We start from the raw sequence: 25,073 nt of genomic DNA on the forward strand, positions 1-25,073 counted from the left end.
AGCCCATGCATCAGGCCCCACACAAGTATCTCTTGTGGAAGACGGCTTTCCCTGTGGCCATCACCTTGTGTAGGTGAGATCCAGGCCCTGTCCTGCAAGCAAATGTACCAGAATTTCCACGAAACAAGGGTCGTACTGCGTACGCACCATTCCTTATGCCTAAGGTTCTGTCGGAATTCCACCTCAACAAGCCTTTGGTGTTGCCAGTTTTCTTCCTGAAACCGTCGCCGGCAGAGAGAGGGTCTTGCACTTGCTGGACGTTGATCGTGCCTTGAAGTTCTACATGACGCGCACAAAGAGTTTTGGGAAGACTTCTCCATTGTTTGTGAACTTTGGTACTGTGAACCATGGGAAGGCCTTGCTTGATGCGAGTTGTTCCAGAGGTAAGAGTTAATAGCTCCTGTTGAGCCTTGCCACCTCCCGTGGTTGTGTAATGTTGTACTGCTGTCTATTAGTTATTCATGAGCATGTGAATCCATGGCAGACCCCATGCTGGAGAAGGTTTAAGTTACTTACCTGTAACTATTGTTCTCCATCATGGGTCTGGTATGGATTCACATGCAAACTCTCCGTCTGGCCCCTCCGCGGCTCTTCTTGGTCATACTGCCACTTTACCTGCTTACCAAATCTGAAGATGGCTGCCAGAGGTGGGGCTTAGGAAGAGGCCTGTCATTGGATGGGGGCAGTATGACAAAGAACACAGTGATTGATTTAAAGGAGAAAAACAGTTTTAAAATTAAAGCGAAACCGTTTTTTCTTTTACTGAGGATTCCAAGCCTGACAACTGGGAATACTCTTGAGCATGTGAATCCATGCCAGATCCATGCTGGAGAACAATAGTTACAGGTAAGTAACGTAAACCTTATTTTCTAAGAGGTTGTGTGGAACTCTCTACCACAAGTGGAGAGATACAGACTGGTTGAAGATTTTGAACTGTTGGTCAAGTCCAAGTGAGAGACTTGTTGGAGCAAGAAGCACTTTATTAGAATGTTTATTAGGCCTCACAACAATCCACCGGGGAAGCTCTCTTTGAAGCGTCCGGATCCGCTCCTTGCACAGGAAATCCTATCCCTGCTGGAGAAAGGCGCCATAGAACTGGTGCCTGTTGCGGAGAGGAAGAAGGGATGGTATTCCCCTTATTTTTTGATCCTGAAAAAAGACAGGGTTTTGAGACCCATCATGGACTTGCGGGGGCTGAACAAACTCCTCAGGAAGGACAAGTTCAAGATGGTAACTCTTTCTCCAGGCCCTTCAACTGCAAGATTGGTTGGTGTCTCTAGACCTCAAGGATGCTTGCTTTCATGTGCCGATTCATCCAAAGCACAGGAAGTACCTGAGGTTCATGGTTGGCGACTCGCATTTTCAGTTTCGGGTCCTGCCGTTCGGATTGACCTGCGCCCGAGGGTCTTCACCAAGCTGATGGTGGTGGTGGCAGCGTATCTCAGGAAAGGGGGGATTCACATCTACCCCTACCTGGACAATTGGTTGATCAGGGCGCGTTCTCCCGTGCAAGCCACTCCCTTCACACGCTGGGATTCTCCCTCAATTTAAAGAAGTCCCATTTGACACCTACCCAGCAGCTCCAGTACATTGGAGCAGTGCTCGTCACATCCCAGGGGCTGTGTTCGCCTCCCCAGGTTAGGGCTCATCACATTCTGCAGATGGTGGACAAGTTTCAACGTGCCCAGAGTCTCCCGGCGTTCGAGTTCTTGAGGTTGCTCGGCCTCATGTCATCCTGCATTTTTCTGGTGCCAGAGGCCAGGCTGTGGATGAGATCTCTCTAGATGCAGTGGTCAGAGTTCTCCGGCAGGATGTCGGATCCCGTTCAGATTCCGCCCTCGGTCGCACAGGATCTTCTGTGGTGGGCCGTCGAAGGCAATCTGATGAAGGGTGCTTCATTTTGGCCGGCGGTGACGATTGTGACGGGGGCATCCCTCGCGGATTGGGGAGCTCATGCCAACGAGTTGACGGCCAGCAGCCGTTGGTCTCTATCGGAATCCAGACTCCGCATCAATCTGTTAGTGCTGCGGGCTGTCAGGCTAGCCCTGAAGGCTTTTCTGCCGTCTGTGCGGGGGAAGAATGTCCTGATTATGACAGACAATACAGTGGCCATGCACTACCTCAACAAAAAAAACTATATTTTTAGTTGCGGTTACTTCCGCACGCAGAGTGAGTGAGTTGCAGGCACTTTCCGTCAAACCACCCTTCAATGTGTACCATAAGGACATGGATTTCCTTAGGGTTCGGCCTTCTTTTCTTCCGAAGGTTGTGGCGGACTTCCATCTGAGCCAGAAGGTAATTCTTCCGGCGTTCTATCCTCCTCCACATCCTGGTAAGGAAGAGGAGAGGCTCCATAGGTTGGATCCTAGGAGAGCTTTGAGTTTCTGTCTCTCACGGATGTCCCGGGTCAGAGTGGACGATCAGCTCTTTATTGGTTATGCTGGAAGGCGTTTAGGTCCGCTGTTTCTAAACAGTCCTTATCCTGATGGATCATTTTGACGATCTCTGAGAGTTACCGTTTGGCGGGAAAGGACCCTCCAGTAGGCTTACGGGTTGATTCTACTAGGGGTATGGCTGCCTCCACTGCCCTACAGAGAGGTGTTCCGATTCGAAATATTTGCGAAGCAGCGACGTGGGCCTCTGTCCATACTTTTGTGAAACATTATTCCTTGGACTCCATCCATGGGCAGGATTTGGCCTTTGGTAAGGCAGTCCTCTATTCTGCAATTTGATTGGGCATTCTAAATCGATGCAATTGTAAATTCTTTTCCCACCTCCATACGTTGGTACTGCTTTGGGAGTCTTTCAAAGATGTGGAATACGACGGAGGACACAATCCCTTCGAAGAACAAGTTACTTATCTTACCTGGTAACGTTCTTTCGATGGGATGTTCCCCTGACGTATTCCACATTGTACCCTCCCTGCCTGCCCCTCTACAGAATTTCTTGTGCGATTGCAGCTTACGTTTCCGCAAGGCTTTCTGTAGTCATACTGGCAGGAGATTGGTGACACATGTTCTGGGGAAAAAACTACAACTGAGGCTACGTGCGTCCTAGATATAACATCTGGTGACGTCGACCATTGACGGAGGCCCTCGAGGGACAGCGTATCGACGTCATCGACTGAGGACGCCTACGCCGAAAACGTTTTCCTAAGCAGCTCACCTGTGATCATTACTGTCAAAGATTTGGAATACGTCGGAGGAACATCCCATTGAAAGAACGTTACCAGGTAAGATAAGTAACTTGTTCTACCGCTTCATCACTGCCATTTTTAACTGCATCACTGCCATTTTGTCATTACTGTCAAAGATTTGGAATACGTCGGAGGAACATCCATTGAAAGAACGTTACCAGGTAAGATAAGTAACTTGTTCTACCGCTTCATCACTGCCATTTTTTACTGCATCACTGCCATTTTTTACTGCCATTTTTTACTGCAGCCTCATTACTTTACCTGTAATGAGGCTGAAAGTCATGCCTGCATATAAATGTTATCACGTAATGGTGCTACTTGTACATGTATCGTTTTTTTTTTGTTCAAAGCATATCACTCTTAGTCTGTTAAAAAATGATAGACGTCATTCAGGGTGGCCTATCGTCCGTAGCTCTTGTTAATGTCATTACACAGTCTCCTGACTAGTATGAGCATGTTTATAATGATTCTGTTGAAGTATGGATAGTTCAATATTACCCACTGTTGCCGAATGTCCATTTCACCAAATTTGTTTTCTATATTTTTGCTGCTTTATTTACCATAAATATGTAGATGATAAGTTGGGGTAAGGTATATAGAAAAGGGTTGCAGTTTGCAAGGTTGGGTGCACAGGCTCTCCCCCACCCCTGATATTTGTGGTAAAAAAAAGTGGCAAAATCGGCCAAAACAAATTTATCCAAATTGTCATTCAGCAAAATAAACTGGCTAAATGCTCATAAATTTGAAAGTTCTGCTCTGGCCCATTGTTGTAAGTCAGACACCCACATCTCAATGCTTAAACGCTTTTCGACTACTATGGTGTAGCTATCGTGATAGCCAATATGTTTGCCAATTTCACAAGTTTCACAAAACCCTTTTTATTCATTGCTCTTGAGTTTAGGCCCAGCCAGCAGGGCCTCGGTTCATCAGGGTCTCCCTCCACTCCTGCGCTTGTCTGTGTTCATTGCATCATTTCACAGTACAATGCAATTTGTGGGCATTTCCAGAATATATGCATCAAATCTGCATTTTGTAATAGGCATTTGGGTTAATTGTGTGATGTATTAGGGAATAATTGAGTTAACCTTTAAGTTGTTAAGTATGCAATATATAGGAGATTATATTGGATTACTTTAAACCACTGGTTCCATGGTATCATTGTAAGATGTAACAGTTTAGTATACCACTGTGTCTCTTTAAATATGTGACCCAAATCATCCTCCCATGGCTCTCAGATCTTAAAATCTGCATGCTTTGCTTGGACGTTGACGTTGCCCTTTTCATATAATGTGTTTAAAACAGAGTCTGTTGGGGTTTCCTCGGGTAACGTGTTCCAGTGCTGTCTAGTAGCTATGTTTAAGGTTATGTAAATTATGAATTGTCCTGCGGGAGTGTTATACATATATTTCAATTCCTCAAAAATGTGTAGGATACGTTCCACAAAGATATCTCTACAAAAAGCAATGCTTTGTGGTTCCCATATTGTATGTATATAGTGTGGCAGGGTGCCTGATGTTCGAACTCCAGTTCCCAGCATCATATCTAGGGAGTGGGGGTCTCTAGTCCTAGTTTCTTGCATCGCTGCACTGTTTTTTAACACTATTTTTAATGTTCAAATATTATCTCAACAAGAGAATTTATCTATCTATATAAAATATTTAGGTATGCTTCTGTACTCAGCTCATGCAATTTCTCAGTGTTAGGTTACCCTCTGTTGTCCCATTGGCAAAGTGCACCCACTTCAACAACAGCTACCATTTCAACATACAGAATGATCATGGTTCTACACGGACAGCTTCCACTATTGCAAGCATTTGGAAGTTGCATCTTTCCACCCCCCACTTCTCTTCACACAGGGCACGACTGTTCCAGTGTCAATGAACAGTTATACTGGCTCACATTTCAAATGAATGCTGTAATTATGATACTACGCAATCTTATGCCATCACTGGGACTCTGCAATGGAACAAGGTTGACAATTAAGTATCTACAAAGACACATAGAGGCCCGTGTGATCGATGGAACTTAAATACTCTTCTTATACTGCGCATACATCTCATTGCATCTGATATGTTTAGCCTTTTCAATGACCATTAATAAGTCACAGGGACCTACGCCCCCTTCCCGGAAGCGATCAGTGGTAATTCTGATATTTAAGAAGTGACCCTATGAATTACCGACTAATATTGACCTTCAAGAAATGCTAGAATGGCATAGCATACGCTGGGAACAGCTAGTAAATATATAAATGTTAAATATGTGTGAGAGCATTCTTTGTGTTTATATTGCGAGTACAAAATGCTTGTTTAATGATAAAATTGTGCAAGTCATTTACTGATGTCATCTAATGTTAATCATTTACACATGGGTTGTAAGATTTGCTTCCTAGATGCTCTGGGGTAGGCCAGTGACATTTTCTCTCTCCAATAGTAAACTTGTTACTTGGTCAGGTGTACAGGTTTCTCTTATGATAAGGGCAGAGATCCAACAGTCCCTAGACTAGAGCCTTGCGCTGCTGCAAAACCTGCCACAGAACCAGGTGGTTATTTTAGCTATATCTGACTTGGAGGTTAGACCGTGACAAGCCTGGTATGTTGAAAATAATCTCAATAGAGATGGGGACCCCTGCTCCTGCTTTTCCCCTTTCACTCTGGCCGGCCTCCCTTGGCCCTGTGCCCTCACCCTCTTGTGAGACAAGAAACCTCGGGGTCTTCTTCAACTCCACTCTCTCCGTCTCTCCACACATCACAGACATCTCCAAAAAGTCCCATTTCCAACTGCACCTCCTCAGAGGTATTCTACCTTTTCTCACCTTCCCCCAGAAGCTCAGTTTCTCCAGAGCCCTGGTTCTCTCTAGACTTTACTATTGCAACATTCCCTTTCTCAATCTACCTAACTCTACACTCCGCCCTCTGCAACTCATCAAAACAGGACTGAAATTCTTATCCTTGGCCTCAAGCTCAGCGACTGCATCTCTGCGGCTCTGAAATTCCTTCACTGGCCCCGGTGGCTGCACCTCCTTTTTCTCTGCTTTCCCTCTGCTATCCTTCCCTTCCCCCTGCTCAGTTACGTTGATTGGGTGTCTGGTGCTCCTTTGAGTCAAATAGGACACCTTACCTGCTCCACTCCCCACCGCCCAGGGCATGTTCCCATTGGAGGCCCTTCCTTCCTTGCGCTTAATCCAGGGCATTATTCCACCCCATCCCTATGCACTTCTTGTCTGCGCCCTTGTATGATCGAAATGATACTAGGCCTAGTAAGATCGCTTGCCTTGTTCTCCCGTGTTCCCCTCCCTGCCTGGTTGCACCTTGAATTACTTGTGTATAGGCGCATACCTATCAATCAATAGTGTTATCAAACGCTACATTAAAAGGATGCCCATGCTTCCCGGGACACTAGACAGAGGAACTTTGTAGAGGGTGTTCATTGGCAGTGTTTTTGTTAGTCGGCTAGATAGTGTTTCTTTTCCAACTGTTCTTGTTGGATAAGATCTCTGCTTTCTCTTCTGCAAACCAGCCCAAGGCCGTCAGCACTAGGCTCTAAGTGGTTGCATTGATTCTAATGGCTTGGGTTTATACGTTATCTCCACCCATCTTGTCTGAATCTAATCCTAACGTATGGCTAGTGTCACACATGAACAGAAACATAATGCCACCTACACTCAACCAAGGGAAATTGAATCCGCCCATCCTCTGCAGAGAAGTCTGTATTTTGAGAAAGCATGTACTCGCTGACCACCGGGACATCGTGTGTTTCTGTGTGAACGTTTTCTTTTCAGTGCAAGTGACTGTGCTTCCCAGACTCATGCTGCCTGTAAATACTGGCCAGCTGTGCCCAGATCAGAGTTTGAAAAAAGGTACCTACACGGTTGTGCCAGTAAATCGGGGCACCAGTCTTTCCATTTCGAAGTCTCATGTCTGATCCCTAAATAGAAAATCCTCAGGCAGACGCTTATAGAGATAGGTCTGTCTCTCGCGCATACCGTGACTGACATAAGATCGTGTACAGTCACTCTGTGGAACAATCGAAAAATAAAGGACAAGGATTTCGCATTACAGAGCGTTAACGTAATTGGATGTCACTTGCAACTAGCAGCTGGGTGTGCTGCAACAAGGAAGAAACGCTGACCCGCTCTAATGTTCCAGACCTGTCACATTCTGGCATGGCTTCAAGATGCTTTGCCGCATTGTTGCAAACAAAGCCCTGAAGCTATAATGCTAGGGAAAATGATCGTTTTTTAATTGCTTAGTGAACATCTAATGGGGTAGCCCGTGCTTGAAGGGGATAGTTAACCAATTTCTTGGGGGCAGGGTCTAGCCGTGTTCGCCTGAGTAAGTAAATATAGAAGTAGGTTTTGCTTCATATCTTTCCTAGCATATGCAATTGTTTTCTGTAATGTACGTTCTTTTCTGTGACTCATTAAAGCAATGTCGCCTCTTATTCTCGTATACGTTATTTTTCTTACTTTCTTGCCCCCTGAGAAGTTTACTCTGTTCTCCTGTGCCATGACTTCTGTATTATCCATATTGTAAATTGTGGTCACATCTGCGTATTTTCAGTGCAGTGAAGAGATAAGCCCACAGTAGACGGTAGAGAGATTTAAGTGAGTTTACTAAAAACATCTGTTGCAAGAAAAGGCAGAAATCTCTCAAACAAGAGAGGTGAGCCTGCATCTATCTTCATGGTGTATGTGATAAAAATATGAATCTACATAACACTGCAGACTTGGCTTAAGAGAACAGGCTATACAGAGTATTCAAAAGGGACTTGTAATAACTTGGCTTTTGCCGTGTCAGTGGCCTATTGGCACTTTTTTCTTCTGCAGTGAAAATGAGTGCTTTAGTGGGAGAAGAACCGAGGTTGCTGTTAAATCATCTGTGTGAGGCAAGCTGTGTTTTATATTTGTGTACGTGATGTGTTTATGGTATGTTGTACTTTTTTTCGACACGCTCTATCCTGCCTCTCCTTTTAACCCGTCTTGCAGACCTTCTCAACCATGGCTTTCTACCCACCTTCAGTCAATGCAGCGTTCTCTACACTTACTTGAAAGGCAATGGTTTCACTACAAACAAGAGGACGACTTTAATTCCTATTCTTCATATCATATCTTGTCTTCTAGCTGCTAACCAGTCTTATTTTTCGGATATCCTTCATGCCCAATCAGCTCATCCACGACACCTTTTTCAAACTTTCACATCTTCTCTCTTCTCCAACTTTGGATACTTTGCTTAATTCTTCTCTATCTGCCTCTGATATTGCTTCTTTTTTCTCCTCCAAAGTGGCCTCCCTCTGCCTTGCTATTGATTCCTCGCTGTCCCCCTTACCAACGTCATCTGCTTTTCTTTCAGTCCTTAACGAACCGCTAGTCTAAACAGTCTTCTATTCTTATTCTACTAGATCTTTCTGATGCTTTTGACGCTGTTGGCCATTCACGTCTGCTAACTTCTCTGTCTTCTTTCGGTTAATCTGTCTCTGTTCAGTCCTGGTTTAAACCTCACCTGTCCCAACAGCCATTTTCAGTTTCTTGGGGTGGGACAACCTCTGACTCCCACCCTCTTAGGGCCTTTTCTTTTTTCTCTCTACAATTCCCCTCTGGCTAAAGTTATTTCTTATGATCTCACCATTTCTATTCTGAGGACACCCAGCTCTTTCTATCTTTTTCCTTTTTCTCATCTGATATTCATACCCAGCTGTCTTCATGTTTAATGGCCATCAAAACATGGATGTTCTCCCACTACCTCACACTCAATACTACAAAACAGAACTGCTTTTTTCCCTCTCGTCTGCTATTCCTTCTCCTATTCCTCCTCCATTTATTTCTTTTCCTCCCTCTCAATTTTTCTTTGTATCTACTGCTCGCAATCTGGGACTCTATTTTGACTCCGCTCTATCAATTAAACTTCATAAATCCATTTCTTCTGGAGCTTGCCGCTATCATTTATTTAATATTTCAAAAGTTCGCTCTTTCCTAACTTTTGACGCAACTAAACTAGTTATATCCTCTCTTTAGTCTTCCTAACTCTCGACTTACCCCTCTAAAATCAATGCTGCTATTTGGACACTCTTTTGCTTAACCTCTTATGTGTTATTATACTCTGCTCTTCTCACACTGGGTTGGCTTCCTTTCCACGCACAGCTTAAATTAAATTTTCTCTGTCTGGTATTCAAATCACTTTATGGTCTTACTCCTGATTACCTATGTGCACCGGTCTCGTCTACACTGTTCCCGCTCTCTTCGCTCTAGTTCTCAGTTTCGCTTGGTAGTTCCAACCTCTCCTTGTGCCCAATCACGATTCTGTACACTTGCACACCTTGCTCCCTTCCATTGGAATCATCTCCCTCTTTCTCTACAATCTATCACCACATATTCTTTATTTTGCAAATTGCTGAAATTACATCTGTTCCAGCACGGCTGAGTTTCATGCCCCTATTGTCAAGTATCATTATTTACTATTGTACCGTTTTTATATTTTTGCATTATTAAGCGCTTTGGCTTAAGGCGCTATATAAATACCAAATAAATACAAATGCAAATGTAGAGTTTTGTTGGGGTTCAGAACGCCAGATCCTATTGCTTGTGTGCCAGTTAGTGTAGGGGTATGTTGAGGTGGCGAGGATGGTGTTGGGGGTGTATTGGGTGCTTGATTTGTACAATGCTTGTTGTCTAGAGGCAGGTAGGCAGGTGTGTGATGCTATTGTAGAGTAGGGTGGTTGTCGGTTTATGTAGGAGTAAGCTGCTCTCTTAATACCTCTTCCATTGATAACAGCAATGCTCAACAATGAGCTTCCCCCCATAGTCCTTCGTCAATTACCTATTGTAAATACGTTTGTAAATGCCTCTTTTAAGGGAAGAAACTAGATTACTAATATGCCAGCATTTATCTGCTCTGAATTCCTGCAAGTATGCGTTTGATTTTATTATACGTGCACCTGAACCTGCTTTATTTCTTTGATTTGTGCATTTGGGGTTATCTGCATGCTCTGGTTTGAATGGCAGGATTATTGGAAATTGTATTAGATTTGTAATGGAGGAAAATAGATTCCTTTTTCTATCAAGTTAACTATTAAGCTGGCAGCACCAGTCATTCACCGCAGCTTGGGCTTGCTGGATATTTCTCTGTTGTACTGGCAGCAAAGGGTTTATTGGGCGATCACAATTTCTGGATTAAAAGCAATTATTTCCACCTCGCCGGTTTCAGCGAGTCAGTGGTTTTACAAGCTGTAGTGAAAGGAATGCTGCAGAAACCTAATGAATTCTCTGTGTGTTTGTTGGTTGAGAGCTATTAAAGGCAATATTGCAGACAACCCTATTTTTGTGAAGGTTGGAGGCATTTCCCACAAGTACAGACATGGATACTTCTTGATAGTTATTTGTTTGCGTCAGTGGATCATCTGCAAATGAAACAATTGATGGCATTAGAAATGCAGGTCTTGCCCGAATCGCATCTTAATATGCAGGGCATGTACCGAGTTACGCAGCCTATCAACGGGGTCTTGAATTTATAAGTCTTGTGTCATTTGCAACCATGGGTGCTGTCAATGTGACGTAACTCGATATGTAAAACTCGGGGGGGGGTTGCGAGGGGGACACTGTAGATGAGTGATCTCTTCTTCGTCAGGAGTGGTGTTTCCTTAATTATGACCAGAAGACATTCCGGCAATTCCGAGCTTGCATCTACGTCATACAGGTCTATTCATGAATTCATTTGTTGATGCTTTCTGTGATCTAGGCACATGGAAAAGTAAGTGCGACATGATCGCATCAGACATCCAGTCACCATTTGCTTTATTCATTTTGTTTATCGTTGGTTAGTGACTAATAACTAGTTAGGGCGTTTTGAGGCTCTCTCTCTCTCTGCACTTGCACGTTCTGAATACTCAAAAAAGCCTAGTAGAATAGTTTTTATCCTCAAGTGTATGTATTGTTTCAGTCCCATGTTCCCTCCCTGTTCTGTTGCCATGTGGGCGCTTTGAAACACAATTTACTTGTTGTATAAGCGCCTAACAAATGCACAATAAAATAAATAAGCGCATGCTGTGCTCCAAATTCTCAAAAAGTAACACAAACAAATAATGGGGAGGTCACCTTATTCACAAAGTAATTGGACCTGCCGACTCACCATCTCTGTTCATTGGCCCTCTGATCTCTCCTCATCAGTCCATCTGTGGAAATCCTCATTGTTCCCCATGGGCCATGCTGACTGGGTCTCCTCCTTTAGATTTCCCTTTCCTATTCCTGTGGCCTCCATGTTGTGTTTGGTTTTCATCATAGAGAACATGCACCTGCTGGTAGAAGTACCACAGTCTTTATTAAAGGCCCATACTTTGCTTGAACATATTTTCTCAGACTGATGGGTCGTTACCTGCTGGTCCTACCGGCTGAAGTTAGTGTTAACATCTAAATAAGATAGCAAAGATTCCTGATTTCATAAGTAATGATACATTTCCTTTCAGAAGAATGAGCACTGTAAAGAGTAGAAAATAAAGGCAGTGCACTAAACGTTGTATTATATATAATTCGACTGTTTGGCTATAATAATGGATTTGTTTTAGCAAAGAAGTAAGGTGGGCATTGGGCCTCAACACATCCCCCAGCACAAAGTAAAATGGGACTCAAAGGCGGCGAGCCTCAGATGCAGAGGATACACCAATCTTGTCTATGTATTGATTCTTTATAGGTAGGTTCCAATCTCACACTGTAATGGATATTTCTGCAATTTTCAAATACTAAATTTGAAGATATTTTTAAAAGTGTGGCAATTCAGTATGCTAGGCTCCCGAGTCGTGTGAAAACAGCTAGTTTGAAGGTAACCTCTCACCCTGAGCGGAGAAGCCAGGGAAGTGTTATCTGCTATTGATATGCATCATTAGTTACTTTAGAGGCAGCTTCGGCACTAGACTGTGTTGCCAAGGATAACAGTGGATCACTGGGTGATGTTTGTAATATTTGTTATTATCCATTGCTTTTAGACTTATTTTCTTCCTGTCCACTAAGGCAGTTATGCGAGGAGCCAGTGCACCTAAACAGACCATAGCAACATTTTGAGAGCATTGTCATTAAAAAGTGTAGTAAATGGCATCTGTCACCTCGAACAACGTTGAGGATGCAAACGTAACATAATTTTGGTAGGTTAAGATATTAAGCTGCTCCTGTACTGGACACAACATGGGTACATTTGGCTTACGTTCTTGATGCCGTTAGAGGGGTGTTGGATATGTATCAGCGCCGAATGATGCATAATTTTGAGAATATCGATTTAGCCACCTCAAAGGACACACGTAAGGGATTTTATTCTGGACTGGTGAAAATTAACAGGTTTTGGGCCCGTTGAATTACCGTGGGCCCATTAGCATTTGACAAAGAAGCCTTGTACAAGAAGTCTCTGCAGCAAGTGCTATATTTGCCTTGGCTTTGCATGTTTACCTCTTTGACCAGAGAAAAGTTTGTCTATTTTCTCCTTCTGAATTAGGAATACGCATCATGGGAGAAATTAACAAATTACTTGCTTAGGAATTACAGTGTTCCTCGTTATATGTAGTACTCCATTGTGAACTTGTCTTTACTACCCTAAACTTTATTCAAAACGTGCCCAGATTTCTCTTAGTGGATGGAGAACGGTATCTGTGCCATGCACCATGATGTTTGATCGCCGCGGTGTGATGGTACCTTTTGACATATGATAACCATTTTAAAATCTTTATTTGAGAATGACAAGTGCAGAACATAAGTAAAGGACATCTTTTTTCAAACATTGGGTGACAGAAACATAACATTATTCAGAAGCCTGCTCCATAATGTTCATCTTGGTAGAATATGCCTATAGTCACAGCGCTAACACAAGAGTTCAAACCGAAGGTGCTATGTCTTGGCCTTCCTCCGAATAGAATGAGTCATTATCTGATGAATCTGGGGTCGTTCTTGGGTATCTCCTCAGGGTGGCCCATATGTCTTTTGGTCTACAGGTGGCCATGAAACTCTTGACATATGCCTTCTTGGTCTCCTGACCATATATTAAGTCTTTCTACCATGCCTGTCTGGTGGGGTGGAGCCCTGGCCTTCCAGGCCCGAAGAGTGTTCCTTTTGGCAACCACCCCTGCCACCGCAAAGAGACGTCCTGTTTTGATTGCGACCTTCCCTATATCCCCAAGTAAGTATTTCAGTGAGGTAGCCGGGATATGGAGACCGATGATATCGCTCACAGTTTCGGCTACCACTCTCCAGAACTGTTTGATCGGGGGGGGCAGTCCCAATACATTTGAAATGATGTTCACTGCTCACTGTTCTTAGAGAGGGACAGCTTCACCTCACGGATGATGACCAACAATGCTGAAACACGTGTATGGGGTTGCTGTTGGTACACAAATTTGCTTCAATCAGTTACATGCTTTTTCAATCATTGTGATTTTCGAATCTAGGTGAACTCAATTTGCTAAAGCTAATGCGAATGTGCTTCAATCAGTTACATGCTTTTTCAATCGTTGTTGTGATTTTCGAATCTAGGTGAACTCAATTTGCTAAAGCTAGTGCGAATGTGCTTTCAATTAGCCACATGCGTCCTCATCTAAGGCTGTGATTCTAGCACCTTGTCAAATAAGTGTACTCTATCACAACTGTTTTCACTATTACGCTAGCTTAGTGCCTACCACCTAACTGCCCCACCCAACATGAGTAAGACAACTAACACCCTGTCCCTCATTATCGCAGCCAGCCTCACTATCATCATGGCCTCCGCCACCTACAACACCAGCCCACCTTTAGACAGAAACATGAGACTCAGGTCAAGACTACCATGTATCTATGAACCGAAAAGAAATCAAACAAATAACACTACTGGACCAGTACCCACCCCCTACCACTCGGCCAAGCGAGTGCCCCAAACCTAGTGACAGCTCGCTCTCACTTAAAGAAGCACAAAATAATCACTTAACCAACCCTGCTCAGAATCCTAACCCCAAGTGCTCCCTAATGTTAACAGGATCTCTCATTAATGCTTGATCTATGGTTGCCCATGCCATGGACATTGCAGACCTATTAAACAATGATAACCTGGACCTACTGGCCATAACAGAGACCTGGCTCCACAAGGCTGCATGACCCACCCTGATGATAGCCATACCGGACAGCTACCAGATCCTTAGGGTAGATAGACCGAATATTAAAGGAGGTGGCCTAGCCATTATTCATAAAACTTACTTGCAAATTAGGCTTGTCACCTCTCCCTCATGCTCCTCCTGTGAATTACTCACAGCAAAACTGCTGTTATCTCACATCCGCACGTTGACCATCCATTTGATTTACAGGTCTCCGGGACCATTGGGGACCTTCGAAGATGACCTCACCCACCTTATAATGAACAACTCTCAAAACCACTCCCAAACATTGTTGCTGGATGATTTCAATATTGGCCTTAATGACCCCTATAACAAACATGCTGACACTATCGTAGCCCTACTCAATGACCATGGGGTCACCCAAAAAGTCCTCGCCCGACTCATATTAAAGGCAGAACCCTCGACTGGGTATTTGACCTCAACTGCAATATTGCTATCACTGACATTGTCCCACAAGCCTGGTGGGGCCACTACTTAATAAACTTCACTGCCACACTTGACCTCTTGAGCCCCAAAATCATCAACATGACAGCACCCCTCTCTACTAGAAGTAAGAAAGACATTACTTCAGAAAAACTAATCCCGCTCCTCCTCCCAATCATCAATAGCTTTGACAATAACACAGACCCTGACACTCTAGTGGACACCTTTTAACAAAGCTACGACCTCCGCATTAGACACCATTGCTCCAATCAAACAGCGCAAAGGCAAGCAGGATGTCCACCTGAATGCCTGGTTCACACCTTAGCTTAAGGACCTAAGAAAACAAATAAGAAAGCTTCATGCCATCTGCCGCAACTCTCCTACTGAAAATAATAAAGCTATCCTAACCCAGCTATCCAAGCTCTATAAGAAAGAAATAACTAATCCAAAAATAAAACTCTTTAACGACAGAAACACGAAAGCTAAGTCAAATACTAAGGAACTCTTCTCCATCCTCTGTGAAATGGAATCCCCCTTACAACCTATAGACACTACTCCCAAGGATAAGACATGGCGTACTAACATACAAACTTCCCTATCCAACAAATTCACTACCCTCCAACACAAAATAACACAATAAAAGGACTCCCTTCCTCTCCCTGATCATAAACCACCACCCACCCTCGAATCAAACACTATGCCTCCTTTCAGTTTCAGAACCAAATCGGTTGTAGACACCGAAAAAGTGATTCTCTCACTGAAACCACCTAACTGCAAGGGAGACAGTTGCCCAGCGCAAATAATAAAGGACGCAGCCAGGGATCTTGCCCCTTTCATCTCGAAACTTATAAACTCCTCCTTTAAATCCAACACAGTACCAACTAACCCTAAAGAATCCTGGGTCCTCCCCTTACTTAAAAAACAAATCCTCGACTAACTACAGACCTATCACGACAGTGCATTTCCTTCTCAAAATTATTGACAGAGTGGCATACTTACAAATTCAGGACTACCTGGAAGCTAACCACTTGCTAGGCACCCGACAATCAGGCTTCCGCCCCCTCCATGGCACCAAACCAGCCTTGCTTGACCTCAAGACAAAAATTGAGGAGCTGAAGGATAGTGGAAAAATGGCCCTGCTTCTCCTACTGGACCTGTCGGCCGCCTTTGATCTGGTGGATCATGCAGTCTTATGCAGCCACCTCAAGATCACTACCAACTTCACAGGGGATGCTATAGCATGGGTCCAATCCTTTCTAGCTAACCGGACTATGACCGTCTTCTCACCATCAACTTGTGCTGATCCGATTCAAATAACATGCAGAGTCCCACAGGGCTCCTGTGTCTCACCCACCATGTATAATATCTTCACCAAGCCACTGTTTGATATGTTGGACAAGCTGGGCATCACCTACACAAATTATGCAGATGATACCCAGATCCTCATACCCCTTACGGGCAACTATGAAACCGACCTGGCCTTGGTGAACAAGATATACATCCTCATTCAGGCATGGATGGCGACCCATGGCCTCTGCCTGAACGATGATAAAACTGAGATACTGCTCCTCGGATCCGCCTCTAACCTAAAAAAACTACCCCCAAAATACACTTCCTTCAATATTGATAAGAACACCATCATAGTTCTGCCTGTAGTAAAAACCTTAGGTTTCTACTTAGACTCCGCCCTTACCCTCAAAAAACAAGTTAGCTCCATCGCCTCCTCAACAGCGTACACTTGCAAGCTAATCCGCGCTGCCATACCTTTCCTCTCTGGTATTAGTTGTACTACCCTGGCCAATGCATTAATTTTGTCTAGACTAGACTATTGCAACGCCTTGTACTCTGGAACTAACAAATATATCACGGACAAATTACAATGACTGCAAAATAATGCCCTAAGAACAGCCCTGAATGTCCCATCCAGAGACCACATCTCTATAGTTAGGAAAAAAAAAACATTGCCTAAAAATAAGACAGAATCTTCCTCAAAACTATCTCCATAACCTCCAAATGGCTAAACAACTTAGTTCCCCCATACCTAGCGGAAAAAATCCTGAGGAAATCCACAATCCGACCTACTAGGTCCACCAATTCATTCATGCTTGAAACCCCCCGATTTAAGCGTTCCACGGCTGGTGGAACCAGCTTCCCAGTCAAAGCTGCGCAATATTGGAATACACTCCCAATTGACCTCAGACGGCCTCTACCTTACACCAGCTTTAGACACAGCGCTATTAACTGGCTCCGCACCAACGACCCTTAACCCTAGTCACCTCACTAGCCCCACTGGACGCACTGGCCTAGCCCGGCCTTTTACTGGCACCTGGGTCAGCGAGTTCTGATACCTTACACTGTAGTATATGATCTGCACTTGCACATAAATATTGTATATGCTGTATAAACCTATTGTAAATAAGTGGCCCGGAGTTGTACCTAACTCAGGTATACCCCCTGTACTATATACTGTATTCCATTGCATTTATTACTGTACTGTACCTTATCTACATGTATGTAATTGCCCACAATAGGCACTGTAACCAAGTCTCTAGAATTCTTTTACTGCTGCGCCCGTCTACCTGAGGGTTTGGTGCGCATTACCAAATAAACAAACAAACAAACAAAACTCTTGTTCAGAGGAGAATTGCACAGTATTTCGGTGCTGGACTGCCACTGGGCAGGACAAAGATTGATATGCAGGGAAATGTCTTCTCTGTGAAAGGGACAGTGAGCTAAAGACTTGGTAGAGTCTCTTCCAGGGGTTATTCACCCAAGAACAGGTAATTGGCCTGTGTTCGTGCTGGTAGAGAGATTCCCAGACCCTCCTTTGTTTTGCATACATTAACTTAGGGTCTCACCCTAAGTTACCAGGGTGATTCAGACATGGACCCCTTGCTCACTGTTCTTAGAGTGGCACAGCTTCACCTCACTGATTATGCCCAACAAGCCTGAAACACGTGTATGGGGTTGCTGTTGGTACTCTTGTTCAGAGGAGAATTGCCTAGTATTTCGGTGCTGGACTGCCCCTGGGCAGGACAAAGACTGATATACAGGGAAATGTCTTCTCTGTGAAAGGGACAGTGATCTACAGACTTGGTAGAGTCTCTCCCAGGGGTTATTCACCCAAGAACAGGTCATTGGGCTGTGTTCGTGCTGGTAGAGAGATTCCCAGACCCCCCTTTGTTTTGCATACATTTGAAATGAGCTCGCTGCTTGGGCCTGGCATTTGGGGCAAATTGGCTTGAGTGAGGGATCGAATTTGGCTATTTTACTCGGGGCTATGTGCAGTTGGTTGAATATCCTAAACTGGATCAATCTAAAGTTGGCGCATATAGAAACTGATTTAGTGTATTGGGAATATTTTGGCCATTGGGCTTCTTCTATGGGAACCCCCAGGTCTGTCTCCAATCTAGCTTTCATCGTGTTTTTTGAGGGGTATGGCATTGGGCTGCCTTATATGGTGTAGAGATGCCTCCCACGGAGCCCTCTGATGTCATGATCTCAGTTAGGAATTGGTGGGTAGGTGGAGCTTCTGGTAAAGAGGGCCATTTCTTACTACATGCCGACTTCAGCCTGTAGTATTGTAATATGATAACCATTTTAAAGAGTTCTCATGTTTAAATTCGAGAATCATTTTCATGCTGGATGGGTAACTTGTTCATTTGACTCTTCACTGTACATGGTGCATGCAGCCTGATCATCCATAAATGGTGTTTTCATAGGAAAATGGTCTTTCTGAAACAAAAGGGATCTGTCATTCAGTCTCAAATTGCCTGTTACTGAATCTATCCAGATTTGATGTAGAGCTTCATGTGTGATTCCTTATTAACACATTTAGAAATTGTTTTATTATTATATAGGTGGTATCATGAAGTGACGGCGCATTAAATGGAGCGCAGTAGAATAGAACTTGCTGGGATGAATGTTTTAAGGATTTTAGACCCGGAAAGTGTGCCCAAATCCTGTTGTTTGTTCCTGCTTGCTGCTCTGTATTCCCAATCATAATGTGGGCTGGGAATATCCATGGTTAGAGAGAAGCTGACCACTATTGAGCTGGAAAGTATGATCTGTTAGAGGAATGAAACGTATAGAAACGCTGCATGCGCTGATACGTTAAGAGGCATAAGGGGAACTTTAAACCATGTGCTTTTCATTTTGCTTTGAAAATGGGAACTAGGTTCACATTTTCGAACATTAGTTTATTGAACTAGCATCATCTATATGTATTTAAGAAGAGCACAGAAGATTGGATTTTGGAATATTAATAACATATTATGCTTCTTTTTTTTATTTGCATACCTAGGCATTAGCTGGTTACTTTGACGTATTTTTCGAGAAGCACTGCAATAACAAGGTGAGTCAAAATCTTTAGTGCTTCATATTCAGATGTAATTACGAAGGATGTAATGCTTTTTTTTTTCCGCCCCAAGATGTTTGGGCGTAAGCATATTTTGCTTTTGAAAGCATTTCAATTGAGCGTTTCTGTGTTAGAGGTTAATGTAGCGTGTTATTAAAAACCGTGTACTTCATCTGTGACTTCTGAACTCTGTCATTGCAGGTCGTGTTCTCTACGGGTCCCCAGAGTACCAAAACACACTGGAAACAAACCGTTTTCCTGCTGGAGAATCCAATTTCTGTGAAAACAGGTATGCTATTTAAAAAAAAGAATGGTACACAGTAAGGGGGTGTTGGGGCTTGCATAACAGGACCACTTAAAGAGACACATGAAGAGAATCTGAAAATAGTCTGTGGTAGAAAATTATGTGTCGCACTCATTTATGTTGTAACTCAAATATGCATTTATTTGTGATCTGTAATGCTCCCATAGGCCGAGACGTCACTTTAAAGTGCGTCCATTCAGACAGGGAGCAGCTACCAATGAGAGGTAGTTCCGAGGGAGCAGGCTACCAACATAGGGAGTTTTCTAAGCCATGCATGAGGAGGAAATCTAGAAACTAAACATATAAGCAGTGGAGGGTGCCACCAATGTAGGGTGTGTTATAAAGATATCCGAATTTGGGAAAGGTATAAACACAGTCTAACAAGAATGCCTTTTTTCCAGAGGAATAATAGATGGTACCAATAGTAGAAGAAGGGACCTTGCCCTGCTGCACCATATATATGAATAATGCGTAGTTATTTACAGTACACATCGCCAGAGCACTAAGGGTGCCCAATAGTGGTGATGCTCCAGAAGCATAGTTCAGTATTTGTTGCTGCAGGGGGATGTAAATGAGCAGCAAAATGCAGTACATGGCGATGGAGTGTTTTGTTCTGTCGTCTAACAGACTGAAGAGGAAGGGGATTCCCGCAATAGGTTTTGCAATGGTTGGGTCGGTGTCCGGTTAAAGGTTCGAATCCAAAAGGATCGAATGCCATAGGGTCGAGTCAATTTGACCTAAAACAAAAGGTTCACATTTTTTTTTATTTTTTATTATTTTTTGGAGGGGGGGTTCCGTTTTTGAAAAAGAGTCTTTTTTACCACAACAAAAGGGGGTTTTTGGGGGGGGGCACATTTTCTTTTAAACAAGATTTAAAAAAAAAAAATTCGACCCTTTTGGTTTTTGGTCCTTTTGATTCGACCCTTTGGTAATTCGATTCGAGTTGACGAGGTAGGACTGGATTGAGCTTTTGGAGGGATGAGCAAATGTCCTTTGTGTGTGACACTGCCATTACTGCATTAAGGAGGTCGAGCCCCACCTTGGGTAGAAGTTGAGATTTGCAGTAAACTGGATGTCAGTGGAAGCAGCCCCACGATATGGCAACTGTTGAGTTTTACCATGATTTGAGTAATGCACTGAGAAAGAATAATGGTATTGATGTAGTCAATGTAGTAGTGAAAGGAGTGTTCAAGGAGTGCCCCAGGGAACTGGGCTGTTCACTGCTGCCTTAAGCTCAGTGGAGTTTCTAAAGTGTATGTGTGTTGCGAGGAGCAGGGCACACAGTGTTTGTGGTTACAAGAAGTTTTCAAATGAATACCATAAACCTCATATGAGGTCTGGGATTGTGTATACAATACCTTACGTTATTATGCTATATTACAGTTCTATTACAGTTTTGCAGCCTTAACATTTGTCTTCTGTGTATTATAAAGATAGCATCAAAGATTCTATAACGAGCCCAGGGTAGGTGTTTAATGTTTTCTGCCATGTTGGCCGGCCCCTCACTAAATCTTTCTTTGCCTTGTAAACAAACTGGCAGCTCTATATTTCATCTGATAATCGGAAACCTGCACTCTGCTTTGGGTCTTGAGTGCTATTTATGTGCAGTCTTCATGTGTCCCAGCGATTCACATTTAATACAATGTCAGCATTTGATCATTTTCTACTAGCACAATGGCATGGTTGAAGTCGGGTCGCAGAGCTCGCTCTTCAAGGCTTTGGGTCGCAAAGGTTGTGGTTGTTCGTCAAAGCCATAAAAGCCATAAACCGAGATTTCACCAATAAATTGTTATAGCATATGCGCGTAATGAGCTCATGAACTTGTGCCATGAGCTGTTTGTCTGAAAGAGTGTTATTTATTGAACAATTTAAAAACATGTTGAATTATCTTCTCAAATGTTAAATATACTCGTTAATATGCAGAAAATAATGTATTTCTTAAGGTCTGACAACTCCATGATAACCACCTATTTTTCAAATGTTAAGATATTCAAAGATTTCTTTTAATAAATTCGCATAAAATGTTTTCCTTTCTTTCCTGAGCTTATTATTTGGATCAATGGATTATTTGGATCAATGACATTTTAATGAAATATCTCTAATCGCAAGCCTAACACAGTGCAGCCATGTGAATTACGTTTTTATAGGCTGTTAGGGAGAATTCTCTCTTTAGGCCGAATTTCCTAACCTAGTGAGTCCCCCAGCAGCTTTGCTGGATTTCTGGAGTTTGTTTTTTTCTCCTGCCAAGAGTGAGACTCTTTTTCGCCCACTCTTGGACATGATTTATGGTGTTCCTTTGACTGTTAATGTGTTTTATGGGCTATGGAGTCCTTTACTCCATAGGGTCTCATATGTTTTTACTATGTGTGTTACACAGCACCATCCATGCAGTAACACAGGGGTGTCATAGTGACACCCCACCATAGACCGCCATACCCTGGGACTGACTACTGTCTCCCAGGGCATGTAAAGTCACCATTGGCTTTACTATTCCCAAATTATTAACAGAAACCAGTACAAACCATCATATTGTGGACGTACTGGTCGGGGCAATTCGATTGCCCCGGGGTCTGTTAGTCGAGTGGGCACGTCTCCGTCCCCCCTGATCGAGTTTTGGCTGGTGGCAGTGGATACTACTTTTTATATTCGACCGCAAATATTTCCCTATGGGATTTTCCCATTGTTCGAGGCTACCAACTTTAATTATTTAATTCTCATAGCCTCGAACATACCGCCGGTTTATTTATTTAATATTAATTCGCCGGTTGGTATTTTTTGCCAGGACTCGATTCTAAAATGGTGTTTGTGTTCCCTTCTGTGACTCCAACCCAAGTCGAGCCCTTTGTTCCACTTTTTGGCGGGCTTCTCCACAGAAGCCTCCAAAAGTGGTGCCACTCTGTCTGGGTACCAGAGGGGGTGTCGGAGGGGGTTTAGGCACCCTGGGCTGAGTTACCTTGGTAACTCAAGTCGCACTCTTGTGTGATTGGCCCAAGTGGTGAGCCGGCCGGCTCAACACTTAGCATGTTTGATTGACAGCTAGGCTGAGTGAATGGAGGTATGCTGCATAAAAGCAGGGCTTTTGGGACTGGAACTTGAGAAGTCGCCACAGGACCTGAGAATCCGACGAGGGAGAAGCTGAGCCGTCCTACCACGACAACACCACCGGTGGAGCCCTGCGGAACCGACTCGCCACTTCCCGACGACAGAGAAGATCTCCCAGCTGGAGAGGCTTCTTCCCCTGACTGGTGGGCACAACCATTTTACCTTCTTCTTTTCTTCGCACCTCAAACCGGTTTATGGTCGAACTGCCCGTGCCAAGCACCCCGGCAGCCGGATAGCCACTTACCACTGAACCGCGAATCAACAGACCGCGCCTTGTACCTGAGAAACTACGCGGCTGGTTTCTTCCCTGGCAGTGCAACTGACTCCTGTCTTCCTCCCCGACGAGATCCTCTCTTCCCCCGGACGAAGCACCGACTTGCATCCGCTGCCAGGAACAACTGCCCCCGCTGGAGTGTTCTCACCACTTTAAGGTACCGTGTCCGCCAGGCCTCCCTTTGTAAAGATTGCTACAAGGTAATGATAACCCCTTAACCTTCTGGACTGGGCTGGCCGCCTTGACCCTCTAACTGGTCCCTTTCTTTGATCCAACTCCTTTTTGAACCGTTACAAGACTTTTGTGCACTGCAACCGTGTGACCTTGGACACATTTCGTTTTGATCCTCTTAAAGCGGATCCGGCCTACTGACTCTGAATTCATGGTGTTACTTTGCCTTCCTCTCTTGTTGTGTTTGTGAAAAAGTGTTGGGATCTGTTTCAATTTATTCTCTGCTTTTCTCTCCCTTTTTAAAACGAATTATTAGAGTGCCATCTACGTTAAGTGCTCACCGCTGTCTGAAAATATGTGGGGCTTTACTTAAGACTTGTCTAATATTCTTTTAAGGGAGTGTATATCTGTTAGTGACCGTGTTTTTGAATTGCTTACTATTAGTGCCTGTGTGTTTTTCTAGATGCGGTTTTAAATAAATAATTATATCTCTTTTACACCAAGCCCTGGTCAGTGTTTACTTATTCTATTGTGTTCTCTTGACCTATTGTGAATAGTCTTTATACTGCCTAACTCTTCTTGAGGGAAGTCTGACTGCTCAGCCACAGCTACCAAGTGACTCTGTGTGGTACAGACTGCTACCAAGTGGGTTACCTGCCAAACACCTGTAGTCCTAAATCTTTTGCAGTGGTCCCAGAGGGAACTGCACAGGTTTCTGCCTAACATAGGCAATTTCACATCAAGGCATCTGCAAAAATGTGTGTTTGTTGGGTATTTTTATTTTGTATTGACCTGTTCTTTATTGCACAATAGGATGAGATATTTAGTTACCCTCTTTTTTGCCCTTAGTAATCCCTCCCTTGCTTCGATCTTCATAATGGTTTAATTTCTTCTTGTATTCCTCTTTTTTGGCTCTATTCCCTTTATTCTTTTAGTAATATTTACATAAAATGTTTTCATTTTAAGCTGCCTTTTTTGTTGGAACATTTTAGGTAGTTTTACATTTAACTCAATTTGTAGTTTTCAGTGAGATGGCTGGCTGTGCATTCAACTTGCTTTGAAATGAGTTGCACTGAAATGGCTTTCAATTAAATGGCTGAGATGGAATGAGTGGATACCATAAACGATGTGTATGCTAGCATATAATCGCTTCTGTTTTAGAGTTCATCGCAGTTAAGAAATTAGTTGTGTAGCTTTTCACAAAATGTTTCATCCTGACGCCTTACTACAATCGCAATATTACTATACTGCCTAAAATGACTTGAAACTGCCTAGCAGTATGCCTAGGCTGTGTGCATGTTACTCCAAATTTGAAATGAATATACATCAACCCTCTATACACATGGCACATCAATAATGACCTTTTGTATTCTTGTTGGGCTTTAAAGACTGAGAGAAGTAGAGTGTGATCTGAATGCCAGCCCGAGATGGTACTCCTGTGATGGAACATTCTAGAAAGGCAGAGTGACCTGGCAGACAAGAAAATATACAAAAGAAGGGTCTAAATAAATGACAGGGGGGCACACCAAAGGAACCACAACAACAATGCAATGTTACAAAGGGGATAACCAACAATAAATACATAAATTAGTAAACCACACAAACACACTGGAAAAATCATCACAGCCAAAACAAAAAAAACAGTTGATAAGCCACAACGGCAATACTGGAGCGAAGCAATGGTAACAAACCAAACATACAAGAGGGCAACTGCAAGTAAAGGGACTAAGCAAAGCAACACATATCAAAATATAATGTAAAAGTTTCTAAACAAAAACATGTATAATCACGTTTTGCCTGTAACACTCTTCACCTTCTCTTCTGCTATCTTCTGGCTCCTGCCAGTCTCTGGTCACAGTTTTTCAGCAGGCCTCTTACTCCAGCCTGGATTCTAATGCTGGCCTCTACAACACTGTGGCTCCCTGGATGCAGCCACCTGCATTTAACTTGCTCTGCTTTGAAGTGATCCTCCTGGTCTAACTACTACATCTCCTTCACGCTTCCTCCTCCACTCACAATCTCACTACTCTTACTCACTAACACCGACTCCCCTCCCCATAAAGACAGGAGGTTTCTGCCTCCTTTTATACTGTGGGTAAATGGGTCAATAAGGGTTCTAGTTCTTGGGCCTTCT

The 25,073-nt window shown here is 43.5% G+C and overlaps 1 protein-coding gene across 2 annotated transcripts in view; it reads left to right on the forward strand.

Annotated features, from left to right (window-relative positions):
• Positions 1-25,073, forward strand: part of PRMT3 (protein arginine methyltransferase 3) — a 2,239,468-nt gene that overhangs the window by 2,021,652 nt on the left and 192,743 nt on the right. For both annotated transcript variants that reach the window (XM_069623482.1, XM_069623481.1), the window contains exons 14-15: positions 19,035-19,085; positions 19,290-19,377. In XM_069623482.1, coding sequence (XP_069479583.1) covers positions 19,035-19,085; positions 19,290-19,377 — 139 coding nt within the window. The remainder of the gene's footprint in view (positions 1-19,034; positions 19,086-19,289; positions 19,378-25,073) is intronic.

Source organism: Ambystoma mexicanum, chromosome 11 (genome assembly GCF_040938575.1).
Source record: "Ambystoma mexicanum isolate Mex_15411 chromosome 11, UKY_AmexF1_1, whole genome shotgun sequence".
Classification (NCBI taxonomy): domain Eukaryota; kingdom Metazoa; phylum Chordata; class Amphibia; order Caudata; family Ambystomatidae; genus Ambystoma; species Ambystoma mexicanum.